This window comes from Oxyura jamaicensis, chromosome 7 (genome assembly GCF_011077185.1).
Source record: "Oxyura jamaicensis isolate SHBP4307 breed ruddy duck chromosome 7, BPBGC_Ojam_1.0, whole genome shotgun sequence".
NCBI lineage: Eukaryota > Metazoa > Chordata > Aves > Anseriformes > Anatidae > Oxyura > Oxyura jamaicensis.
Genome location: NC_048899.1, coordinates 32,971,431 through 32,984,596, shown reverse-complemented (window position 1 = coordinate 32,984,596; position 13,166 = coordinate 32,971,431). Strand labels below are relative to the sequence as shown.

Here is a 13,166-nt window from a genome sequence, read left to right as displayed (position 1 = left end):
TTAGTGTCTAAGCCTAGCTGCTTACTTGGTTGTAACATGTGTACTTGTGGAACGTTACAAGAAATGACAGCTATTTTTTCTGGAAAATATTTTATTGAGTGCTTGGGGAATTAAAAACTACAAGGTTTTGCTTGCAGTTGCAGAAGCAAGAAAAAAGTTAAACATAAATTAGTTACCTGATTTGCTACTTATAGTGCTTCTGAAACCCTCATTCAACCAGTCATTCCCCTCCCATGACCTTTATATTAATATATCTGATGCTTAAATTTATGTAGCAGAATATTTAAAGATTAAAAAGTGCCTTCCTAAGGGCAGTAGGGTATTATGAAAGCTGATGTAGATTTTCAGTCTTAACTTGCCTTCTAAGCTTCGGCTCCACCCCCTTGATTTAGGCAACTCTATTCCATCCTCCCCTGCAGGAATAAGAATTAAGTAACTCACTTGGTGTGAAATAAGCCCCACTTGTCCAGAAGCTGTAGTTGACTTAAATCAATTAAGGAGAGAAAAAAAAGACGTGGTTACTGCAGTTACTCAAAACTACATTTGTTGTGTAGAATTGCCATTCCAAGTGTTGTTTTCATCTTCTCCATCATCTTGAGTCCTCAGTCTATAGATTTTGCCTTCTTTTTTGAAGTCTTCCCCCCGTTTCTCCATGACTCGTTTCCTGACGGTTTGCCTAGGGTACAAATGACAGTGGAGTTTGACATTTTCCCCTAGTTACTGCATTGGCTTCTTTTGTGCAAGCAAGGCCTTCTCCTCATCTTGCCAACAACAGGCTTCTTCAGTCCTTTGGTTCACAGGGAAGCTATCCCCAGCTGAAAGTTTGGCATTTAGCAGTCAAACTGACAGAATCTTGTTTTCCCTGGAAAGGAGGAGGTGATACACAGCTGCTTCACGTGCAACAGCAGAGCTGCTCTCCTGGCACAAGGGATTTCTCCTTCTCCAGGCAATACAAAACCTTAACTACCAAAATCAGACTCAGGTTGCTTGGGTTTCATGTACAACCATACCGTAACAACTTGACATCTCATTTTCAAAATTTTTACCTTCCAAACAGCATCAGCTCAAGTGACACACAGAGTTGTAGCTACAGCTGAACTCCCTAGTCCTAAATGACTGCGTCAAGACAATGCTTTTTTTCTACTCTGTACTTAAAGCAAACAGGTAAGGGGTTTGCTTAATCGTGCACGTAAAAATCAAGATATCCTCATCAAGGCAGCAGTGCAGTTTACCAGCCACCAGTTTATCCTCTAGCCATACTAAGGATGGTGGCCAGAAGATGCCACGATAGAGCAGCAGTTTGAGAGGGACAGACATGCAGTTCTCCAACATATGACAAAAATATTTCTAACAAGTATTTTGAGAAATGGCCACCCAAAATAGTTTTGATTACCTGCTTTGCTCACTGTTGCTGGGCTTTGAAGGATTTGAATGGTCTTGCTGATGAGCAGTTCTCGCAGCAGACTGTGAGGGAGGTGGGCTTGTAAACAGGAAGTTGCTAATAAATCTCCAGACTGCTAAGAGGGGATAAAGTATTGTGCCCAAGAACTTCCACAGATCTCCACCTGAAGCCTGAACAACCGAAGTAGCCGGTCGTCCTGCCTGGACATGAACACAGAGCAGACTTTTCAGGTATTAAAGCTCTATTTGTTTAGACAGCGTACTTCATACCGAACTTAGCAGTTCAGTAGATGTGAGAAAATAACCCCTTTGGTTACACATTAAACAAATCCCTATACCACCCCATACCCATCTCAGAAAAAAAAAATCGTTGTCCAAGTAAGTCCTGACCAAAATTACACTGATTATGCAATCTTAGACAAAGGAATGACCAAAATTCAAGCCAAATTTTTAAGGGCTGACTAAAAGCAGCTAGACAGCAACAGTATCACTGCTTGCAGGTTAAGTGACAAACAACCCAACCAAACCCCAACACCTACCGGCAGCAGCACCACTGAAGCGCTGGGTACCAGCTCTAGCTCCAGTAATTTCTTTCCATAATCTTCTTTGGTAAATTCCCTTCTGGGGAACATTGTCGCCAGCGAAAAATTGCCATAAGCATTACCAACCGTCTGTGAAAATACAAAGAAAATGCTTTATTTCTAACTGCTCACTTTCCAGCAATCACAGAGAATACAGTTGAGCACCCCTTGCTTTACTGACCAAGAGTTCTGTATCAAAATAACGATCTCCTTGTGAAGAAATGGAGAATTTCTCGTACCTTACCTCTCACTGCTTACATGCTGCAGTTATACAAAGGCAGCTGGTGGCAGGGGAAAAGGGTGCTAACCACACCCCCTTCAAACAAAAAGGCAAGCAGCTGGTGGCAATCCCACCATGATCACCAGCTAGTTGCTACTACACCACACTGTAATCAGCACACTGCTGAGGAAACAAGACACTGCCTTACCTGTGCAGCAAACTGCCTTGCCTCTTCCAGCCGTGCTTCAGAGGGGAACTGGTTAGTAAAGGAAGATCCATCTGGCAGGCGGAACTGAATCCTGGCAACTAGGCTGCAGGACATGCACCATGGTCAGTCAGCACATCAGCACAGTCATCCTACTTCGGGCAGCATAGAAGGTTTACAAATTGGATCCACACTAGATAGACCCTGCTTACATATCACAACGCATCTCCTCTGCATTTTTATCAGAGTCCGAGACCCTCCAATATTCAAACAGGACGCTTATATTGATCATGCAGAACTTAGTAAACACATGAAAGAAATACAAACCACACAAGATTTTGTGTAGCCTGTGTTACTTCTGTTTTTTGTTTTGTTTTTTGAGAAGTTACACTACGAGGGCACTGACATTTAGACTGGTTTGGCAAGTAACTACTCTCAGCTACCGAAGGCCCAGCATTTCTATTTGATATCTCAAACCAGCACAGCTCCAAGCCTACTGCGCACACAGCTGCATCAATGGGCCTGCAGCACGCATGGTTCTGACATGGCTACCTTGTCCAGCTCCCTACCCAGCATGTTGTGCATGGCATTCAAATCAAAGCTCAGACAGAAAAAGCTCTAGTAAAAAAACAAGAGGAGGTGAGCACCACCATCAGAAATGTTTAAATTATGCCAGTTATCAGGGAACGTAACATTCATGTAGATAGCTATGAGTAAACACTGCAAGAGAAAGCTACTCTATGTCACTAAACGCTCCAACATAGCATCAATTAATAGATTAAGATATACTATTTAATTTCCTAAAGCTTATGTAAACATTTTTTTTAACCTCTTCCCCAAAACATACACTTCTGCTTTCTCTCCAACAACTCACCTTCGTTCCTTTTGAGATGCTTCTTTTCTGGCCTCTAGCTCAGCCTGTTTAGCCTGAAGAGCTGCAGCTTTTGCAGCTTCTGCTTCTTCCTTCGATTTTGCAAAGCGAGCCGCTCTCTCAGCACGATCCTTTGGAAAGACCAAACACAAAACTTCATTTTTACCATCAACTGTAGCTTAACGCTCATTAAAACACAACCTGCACTGAAAACCCAACTGCACTGATACGAGTAGGAAAGGCTGTCAGGCTGCAGAGCTGTGCTCACTGCAAACTGCACGATCCTGTCATTAGCTGAGATGACACACGCTTTGCAATGAGTCACTTCATCCACGTAGTTAGCAGATGGTCTTCCCATGGAAGCTTAACGTTCCAGGGAAGAGAAAGGGAAATCAATCTTACAAGTTGCATTGCTGCAGTTCTAAGTTTTCTAGGCCAAAACTTAGAAATAAGGTGGAATTTCAATTGGTGTGAACTGCTTGTATTTAGGGGTGGTGGTGTATAGATACAAACCTACAACAAAAAATAACCCCTGCCATTTTGAAGCCAGCATTCCTTGGCATGCTCCACAATGAAGTACTCCCTGAAACTTGTTTCAGATCTCAGGTAAATTGTATTTTAAAAAAATATTTAATGATAATCCACCACTTGGCTCCAACAATGTTGAAGACGAGTTGCTGTGTTCATTCTGATAGTATAATGAATATGAAAGCAGAAACTTCATTTTAAACACAAGTGCTACTAAAAACCACAAATGCACAGATTGTTACCATACAAGGCCACGGTATTCCAAACAGAAAAAATAAAGGTCTTTCAATGTTTCCCCTAACAAGAAAATTTACTTTTTTAGTACACTATTGGCCCTTGCAAGAGAAAGAAGCAGCAAGCTATCTTTCAAAACACAAAATTTACCATTGCAATCTGTTGTCTTATACGCTCTCTAGCTGCCTTCTCTTCTGCCTTTTCTCTGTTCCTTTCCTCTAACATCCGTTTTGTCAATTCTTCTTCTTGCCGTCTTTTGTACTCTAGCATTTCTTTACCAGTTTTTCTCCGTTCTATTTCTTTCTTAATTTCTTTCTGCATAAAGAACAGAGACAATAAGAACAGGACCACAAAATTGCCTTGGACAAGACTGAAATGTATTTGTTTCAATAGGAATTAAATAGTAGGAATTACGGGTATCTAAATAAATACTGCAAGCACTTTTACATTTTTATGTTACCTGTTCTTCTTCTTTCCTTTTCTCTTCTCGCCTTTCTTCAAGCTTTTTTGTTATCCTAAATTTACAAACAAAGTGAAAAGTCTTAAAATCACAGTATCTACTACTAATTGTTTTTTTTTTTTGATGATGCATTTGAGAACACAGAAGAAGGAAACACATGAAAATGAACAGTGACACGTTGCTAAACCCTAGTGTAAGAGTAATGATCCATCCACATGTGGCTGTGCAGTCCATAAAACCATGAGGTGGGGACCCACCCCCTAGCTTCCAGTTTTTAAATGGTAGTTCTAACACATTCCTTCTATCCTTTTCTTCTCAGAAAATGAATAATTTTATATCTTCATATGGTTGAATCACCTTTTAATACATACAGTAAGCAATACTATTTTTGATCTGTGGTAAAAGAAGCATCACACAAATCTCAATCTGTTCTGAAGTATTTAACCTGTTGGGTTTCCTCTGCACATCACTTCCTAAACTGCAAAACAAATACCACATAGCTCACAGCTGTAACACAGATGCACATGTGTGTGTCTCATTTCCCCAGAAAGGTGCCTTAGAATGAGGACTGATTTCAAAAAGCATACTGAGGTGCAACACGTTTAAAGTCTGGGAACAGGCACGACCAAATAATATGAACAGTCTGATAATAGGAGAAACTTCTTTTTGTTTGTACAAAAAGTTTGTTTTGCCTTTTTAAAAGAAAATGGTAACTACCACAGAGCCCTTTCTTTTCTTCCCCCCAAAGGAATTTCTTTAGGTATATGCAAATACAGTACAATTTAACACTAATGCACATTTAAAAGAGGAACGTTAGTATCTATATTAAAATACTTCCTTATCAGTCTTGCCAGTGCATTTTCCTAGCAGTTCCAAATAAAATGACACTTACTGTCCAACTTCTTTGGAATAACACTGAAATTAAATATGAAGTTTTAAAAATATGATGATTTATACTACTAAAATATATTTACTATGTATATGTTACTGGTTTTAGGTAGGATATTATAAACAGCATCTGTCTTACAGATACTTTCCGTTCAGTGTTTTAACTCCTTCAAAACAGTCTGAATTCAAGTTCTATCAAAATAATTGAAAGTTGTATCAAAGTAATGACAATGTTATTTTTCCAGATCACCCTTTTCTTTCAGAGTACACAAGAAATTAATTTAAAAGTTGTTTTTTATATCAACCCTAGTATTATCTCAAACATCCAAACAAAGATAAGGCCACATAAATGCCTGGATGGCAAAAGGATGACAACAGAATCAGCACCAAAATCCTGTAATTAAGCCTGTCTGATCAAAATAAAATAGAAGTGCCTCCTGAGAAACAAATGCAGTACATTGGAAGTCTACAAAAGAAGGGTTACCTTTCTACTTTGAGTGCAAGGTCATTCGCGGGCTGAGCATCACTCGCTTGTGCACCTGAAGACTGAGCAGCTTCCTGGCTTGCTTGACCTGAATTTGCTTCATCTTCAAGTGATTTACAGGAAGGTAACGCACAAGAGAAAAGGTAGGCTTCTTATCACAAAAGTATTATTAAACGCTCATTATTAGCCGTAATTAGCAGCAGCTAGAACATCTCAAGAAGATAAGAAATTCTGCTGTTTAAACTCTTTGTGCCCCATCCCCCTCTTTTTGGTTCAGGTTACTAACCCAGACAAACCTTTTACCGAATCCTATCACAAGACAGCACACACAGTTTGTGTTGTATTATCAACGGGGTATGCCACAGCGCTACAACAGGAGCAGAATGACAAGTTCTGCAAGAAGCATCTGCTATACTCAAGTTTTTCCTCAGCAAGTCCGCTCTATCTTTTATGTAACACACAACAATTTAAGACAAGGAAAGCAATTTCCAAACAAATCATGTATCATTTTGGTAAAAATACTAACCATTACCAGCAGAAGGCCTTATTGTCTCTGACGTAACGCACTCAGGAGAGTCACAGGACCCTGCTGCTGTGGATTGTACATTTTCTGGAGCACCATCAGATTGAGATGAGGGACATGGAGCAGATGACTGACTTGGATTTTCCAGATGTCGCCCTTTTTCTGCATGCATCTAGGAAATTGGGGTGAAAAAGCCAGACTGTGAAACTTCAGCTGTCTTCCTCAGGTTCAAAAGCCAAGGCCACTAAATTATTTTTGGAGAATCACTCCTATTTAAAATATAAAACTAGAATTATCCTATATTGTTCAGCGTGACACAAAACATTACATTTTTTCCTAACTGTAGTCTCACAATTGAAATCAAAGTGATAAAAACTACCTATGCTTATAGTACATCGCATGTTCCGGTTTAGGGTTCTTGATATACTTCGTTTCTGTAGATGTTACACAAATTAATATAAAAAAATGATCTGTGAAACAACAAAAAATAGTGCAGCACTTCTGCACAGTGCTTTCAAACCTGTTCAACTTTTGTATTGAATTTAAAGTTTGCTGGGTTTGTTGTTGGAGGGATATAAAGCCAATAATTCAGACTTCCCCAAGGGACACGCTAAAGGCCTGTCTTGAACATGTGAGCTATCCGTATCCGCGTGAAAGATCACATCTGTCAGGCAGCATTACCTGTTTGACTTTATGGATTCTGGTAACAAGTTCTTCTACAGAAACACTGCCAGCAATTACTTCCAGAGGGATTCCATTGTCTCCTATAAAAAAACTGGATGGAACACACACTACAGGATCTGCACAGCAACAGTTAAGGGCAACAAACAACAAAAATTTATAGAGTACCATTTAAAACAGAAGCAGAAGTCCTTTGTGCAGCATCCTCTAGCCCAATACTCTATTTCCACCTGCTGCTAGTATTAAGTGCCAGAGGAGAAAGAAAAAAGGCTACCAAATATGCTGGAAAACACTACGTACAACTGATTGGTATTTCTTCTTTTTCTTGAAATGGTTTGAGCCAAAATAAACTACTCCATCACAGGCATATCCAACCAACTACACTTTGAAGCTGAAAGATTTTGTTTTAAAGTGAGATGACTTCTTATGTAGGTAATACCGAAATCTTTACAATACCACGATGACGCACGCTAAGGTACAACACTCCCTTTCTCAGCATCACGCAGCATTTCTGAGCCATAAACAACTACTTAGCACAGGCAGACATCCACCTAACCTCATACCTGTGGATCCCAACCCACTTGTTCCTCCTCTGCAATTCTGAACTACACCTTTATTACACATTTTTGTGCAGTAAGAAGTACTTTTAATAACATTGCCTGTAATTATTTGTCTTAAGAACAGCATTAACTTGTGGCTTGCAATTAACTGTGATCATAATGCAGTATCTAAAGTGTTTTCAAAGGATACAAATTTGAGAAAACTGCAGGCATGCTTCACTGTTTGGAAGAAAAGACGCATGTTTAGGAGAAGGAATCACTTCGCAACAACTTTAAATTAAGTCCTTCAACATAAAAATAACTGTCCTACCACCACACAAAACTATTTAAATACTTGAGAGAACACTCTAAAACTCACATCTTCTCATTAACATTTTGCATAAGTGTTGACATGGTGACAATCCCTGGTTGTCACAGTTGACTACAGATTATTATTTATGGAAGTGATGCTAAGAAGCAATTCAGGAAAAAAAAATCGAGTCTACTGTGTGCAAGTAAGACAGGAAGTCTTCTAAAATGCCTATAGAGCATTCCAAAATAATGTAACTTTTGGAAATGTCAACGTGCTTTCTGCGCAAGAACTGGGGTGCTCATACTAACAGAACTGAGTAACTTAGCCAGGAACCTTACTGGTTCTGTACTGTGTGTCACAAGACAGAAGTGTTTTCTCTGGGGCCTTACAGACACATCTTATTGAATTGCTAAGAATTTTCAAATTCATGATGTAGCTGGGCAAACCAAGAATTGCCTTGCAAGTACTTGCATTTTGATTCCTTTTTTTCACTTGGCCTTTTTTTGCTATCTTTTCCTGTTGACAAAGGACATCCTCAAATATTCTTTACTATATTCTAATACTCTAGTATTCTAATACTGAAATCCAGCAGGAAATACACAAGGAATATTCTGCACACGGGAAACCTGGAAATTTTGAATTTTCTCCAACTCCAGTGGCTCCAGGAGCACTGAACTCATTTACGCTCTGGAACACGCTATTTACACTACCTTCAAATCAGGGACAGCACTTCAAAAGCCTCCTACTTTCATCATCATCAAAGGAAGATCATGTAAGAAACAGAATGAGAATAGGATCAAACCTTTTGGTGTCGATTTTAATAGCAACAAAACCATCTGAGGCAGCCTCGGTCACCTTCTCATCTTCCCACCTCGCAGCCATCTCGGTGGATTGTTCATCCTCACCTGCAAAACACAGCACGTGTGAAGCTAACCATGCCACAAACAGCTCCTGTCTGATTTAAACTTAGCTTCAACTGCTTGAAATCGGCTTTGCAAAAGACTCAAAAATCATTTTCAAACGGGTTCAGTTTTTTCACTACAATCTGAAGGCAAATCACTCCAGCTGATGCACCACATGAGCAGAAGGGACTGGACCACACAGACGGAGGAGGGATAAAGGGGCTGGGACTGACAGCGAGTCTGGAGATCAGCTCTATGGCACCATCTCACTGCCCAACTTGTGACGGGCCTCGTTTTCATGTTACAGGGAATACGGTCATGCTTTAACAGTCTGCTTTGGTGTACACTCGTAATACACGAGGAGAGCTCGTAGCCCAGTCAGAGTGAACCACTGCGCCTCCCCAGCGTTAGCCTTCACCTACCATCCTCTGCTTGCCCTTCCTTACAAATTTAAATACGTGCTGGTGCAGCAGCTGCTAACAGAGGCAGAACTATACTTCTCACCCCTTGGAAAACATAATTCAGCAAACAACGCTTCAGAGTTTAATAATGTTAAAAAATCAATTTATTTTGTTTAAAAGGAGTCAGGAGCCCACCGGAACCAGATCAGCAGTAGGAGAGCTACTTAAGCCAGGGAAACAGAAAGTGTACTGGGGACGCACACAGGACAGTATTTTAACCAGGTGAAACAACACCAGTCATCCTTTTACCTTCTGAAGCACTGGTTTAGTGAGGACTTGGGTTAATAAATACATTCACATGAGTTTGTTACTTTTCAACAAGCAAACTGACCTACAAGCTTTTGTTTACCTTTCATTTCTAGTACTTCCTAGCAGCTTGGGATTGCCTGTGCTCTTGATGAAGAACTGAGTCACACGTTGGCTTCCAGCACACAAGTCCATTATTCAACGACAACAACAAACCGTTTGTTTGTTTCATCCCAGTTGCTATTTCATGCAGTACTTTTCACTCCTTAAAAACCAGAGCTTTCTGTGCAGCTCCCTTGTGAAGCCCTGCTCCCTCAAGGCTATGGCTGGCTGGACACAACACTGCTCAGTAAGAAAGGCATCTAAAATACACTGATTTTGGAAACATGGCTTTTCACTGGAAGGATTGTGGACACTAAGAAAGCACTCGTCTCCGTTGCTCTTAGTCTGTACACCCCGAGTTACTAACTAGCATGATTTACCCAGGAGCCTTTCATTCTCCTGTAGCTGCAGCGCTTCCCACTGCGGCCGATGGATGCAGCTGCCGTGCCAAGAGCAGCGCAGCCTCCTCTCCGTTCCCAAATGCTCAGGGACCGGCAGCCCCTGCACAGCACACACTTCTTCGGAGCACATGTGCTCATCCGATTAGGCTACTAAAAATATCTCAGTGCTTGCCTAACGCTAACTTGTCCATCCCAACAACTGCTGCAGTTGGCAAAAGAATGTTGAAAGACAAAAGCAGGTTGGGGATCACTCACAGAACATCTCAGAGATGTGCCCCGACAACGAAAATGCTGGTAACTCGTGTGTTACAGAATCATATGTCATGGAGCATGGTTTAATGTTGTCACTACCCCCGGAATAACCATTCGTATAGCTTTTTGATTTAATCACCCTGTCCCATTTGAGGGCTAAGGTTCATTTGTCATGGTGTTGTAGCAGTAACTACATTCTGAAAACGGTGCCCAAAAGTATCAGAAGTCCAGAGGTTGAGCTCAACAGGACTTGACAAAATTCACAACGTCCTAAGTTACAACTTTAGCACACAGTCATCAGGGAAAAATGTCTCCTTTACAGAAGCCGAGTCCAGCTGACTTCACATAAAACGCTCACCGTTTCATAACTACCCAGTCGGGGTAAGGACTGCCCACTCAGGGACTGACCGCGGGCTGGAACGTTGAGCTGCTCACCCCCTCCTCCTCGCGTCATCCCACACAGCCAACTTGAAAAGTGCTTTGATAAAGCTTGGATGGAAAACACTAACAAATAACTTGGGATTAAAAATCAGGGTTCTGTTAAAAAAATCAACTAAAAATAAAGTTGTAAGCAAAACCTTTTCTACAAATGTTTCTAAAAACAAACATTCTAGCTTGAAGTGTTTTCTACACATTCCCCTTCCTTTTCCAGTCCTGAAAATGCACTGATTATGAGTGCATCAGAACATGCCAAACTTTTGGAAACGATAATCTCAAACACCTCAGTCAGAACAGAGGAGGCATCTGAGGAAGTTTCATTAAAAAACACACACACAAAAAACAAGCAACAAAAAAAAAACACAACTTCAGATGAAGTAACTCAAACCGTTAAAGGAGTCTTCTAACCCTGAAGGCAAAAAAATCATCTACAGAACCTCTTCCAAGGTACCAGGGGCGTTCACGAGATGGGATCTTTAACACGCTCATACAACCGCATCATCAGAACTATGCTGTGAAGGTTTAAAAACTAAACTAGAAGTGTGAGGATTACAGCTGTGAACAAAAATGTTAAAGAAAAAAAACTTGCTGAACAATGTGCAACTGCAGTCTCACACAGGACCTCCTCATCATTAAGATAAATAGCTACATTATTCCTTGCTTGGCTACAAAATATTCTAGAATCAGAACAAACAATCCAGTTCTTCATGTTCTAGGTCTTGTTTAGAGAAGTGCAGGGGGCAGGATGAGAGGCACAGACAGACGGTAGCAGAAATCAAAGCAAATAAAGTGAACCTAACAGACTTCAGTAATTTCCATAAGGACTGAATCTAATAACTGTCCTTCACAGTGGCCACCCTAAAATCACAACTGATTTATAGTTGCCATTTCTCTTACTAACTTCCCCTTTATTTTTGTCCACATAGAGTTTATCGGGCAAAGCGCACGAAACAGCAGCAGAACAGAGCATTTCTGGAAGTAGCACACCTGCACAGAAGCTGCCCTGAACTCTTCTCCTCTATGCCCACGGCCAAGCATGCAGTGCAAAGACCCAAGGCCACCGCCACCACCAAGCGTGGGGTTTTCAACATGGATCTACCCGAGCAATAACCCCAATCATGGCCAGCACGGAGCGTTGGCACTCAGCATCCTTTGAGCACCCCGTGCCCACAAGGGGTGTCAAAGCAGGCTCTTGGGCTTCCCACTCCCCTTACCAGGGCCGTGGCACCGGCTGCCTGCCCCATCCTGCGGCTCCTAGGAGACATCAGCAGGACTCGGACCTGTCACCCTGGGGTACAGCCTCCCTAAGCAGCACCCCCCTCTCTTCAGGGCTTATAAAAACAAACACGGTATTTACAACATCAAAGCTAGGCTACAGTCCCTGCAATCAGAGGCTCCTCACCACTCTGCATCTGCCCCATTTCCCCAGCCGCCAGCCACACCTGAGGGAACAGGACAGCTCTGCGCGCGGTTTTAGTTTCACAAAAACCCCGTAAACAAGTCACGACGTTCACTTCTCAACCCCCCGTGCACACGTATCGAGTCCAAAGCAGTCCTAGGCTCTGAGCTACTGCTAAAAATCTCCACGGATCTGAAACGTTTGGGAAACCCAGCAGAAAGCTGTAACGCCGAGGGGCAGCGGGGCCGCCAGCCGGTCCCAGCGGGCGGTGCTGCAGGGTGGAGATGCCGGTGTCGCCCCACACCTGTCCGGGAGTTCCCTCTCGCCTACCACCTGCCTTTCCAGCCCCGGTTTCCAGCGGGGCGCTCCCTACCCACAGACAAACGCCGCTCTCCGGGCACCCGCGGAGCCGCCTCAGCCTCGGGCAGGGTCTGTGAGGGGCCGCGCGCGAGAGGTCTGTGAGGCGCCGCCGTCCCCTCACGGAGCCGAGGCAGGGCGGCGGGGGCGCACCGCCCGGCCCTGACACAGCACAACGCGCCGGGCCGGCCGCCGGGGCAGCGCCGGGCCGGGCAGAGCCGTCCCCCGTTCCCCGGCTCCCCGCGGCCGCCCCCCGGTACCTGACACGACGACGACGAACACGGCGCTGCGCTGCTTGGCCGCGGCGATGGCGGCCGGGATGGAGCCGCCGAACCACAACATGGCGCCCGCACGGCCCCGCTCCCGGCCCGCCGCTGCCGCCGCCGGGGCGCATGCGCCGCGGCACCGCCCCCTCCCAACAGCCCCCAAGAGCCCCCCGCGTGCGTGCGCCGAACGCCGCCTCCCGATTGGCGCCCGCTGGCCGCGCCGGGACGGGGCGGGGGAAGGGTCGGGCGCCATCTTGGAGCCTGGGGGCCGGGATAAAGCTGGGGGAAAGGAGGGGGAGAAGGGGTGGCAGAGCGCGGGGCGCTCCTGAGGGAAAAGTGGGGGAATTGCGTGCTGAGTGTGCGACGGGACTGGAGGGAACGGCCTCAGGTTGCGCCAGGGGAGGTTCAGGTTGG

The 13,166-nt window shown here is 43.6% G+C and overlaps 1 protein-coding gene across 1 annotated transcript; it reads right to left on the bottom strand.

The window, feature by feature from the left end:
- Positions 1 to 71: 71 nt before the first annotated feature.
- Positions 72 to 12,905, bottom strand: UBXN4 (UBX domain protein 4). The gene is made up of 13 exons (XM_035331978.1): positions 12,747 to 12,905; positions 8,731 to 8,833; positions 7,827 to 7,855; positions 7,077 to 7,195; positions 6,399 to 6,567; positions 5,873 to 5,975; positions 4,501 to 4,555; positions 4,191 to 4,355; positions 3,282 to 3,409; positions 2,411 to 2,513; positions 1,941 to 2,072; positions 1,394 to 1,602; positions 72 to 676 (listed from the first exon to the last, which is right to left on the bottom strand). Exons 1-13 carry the CDS (start codon positions 12,826 to 12,828, stop codon positions 538 to 540), a joined length of 1,536 nt encoding a protein of 511 aa, XP_035187869.1. The 5' UTR covers positions 12,829 to 12,905; the 3' UTR covers positions 72 to 537.
- Between the last annotated feature and the right edge of the window lie 261 nt (positions 12,906 to 13,166).

Bases quoted from the DNA above. Each gene is read 5' to 3' on its own strand.
- UBXN4 (XM_035331978.1), bottom strand. From the start codon at position 12,828: ATGTTGTGGTTCGGCGGCTCCATCCCGGCCGCCATCGCCGCGGCCAAG. The intron at 8,834-12,746 runs GTACCGGGGGGC...TGTGTTTTGCAG, and splicing joins GTTCGTCGTCGTCGTGTCAG to GTGAGGATGAACAATCCACC. The intron at 7,856-8,730 runs GTTTGATCCTAT...TCTTCCAAACAG, and splicing joins ATTAAAATCGACACCAAAAG to TGAAGCATGCCTGCAGTTTT.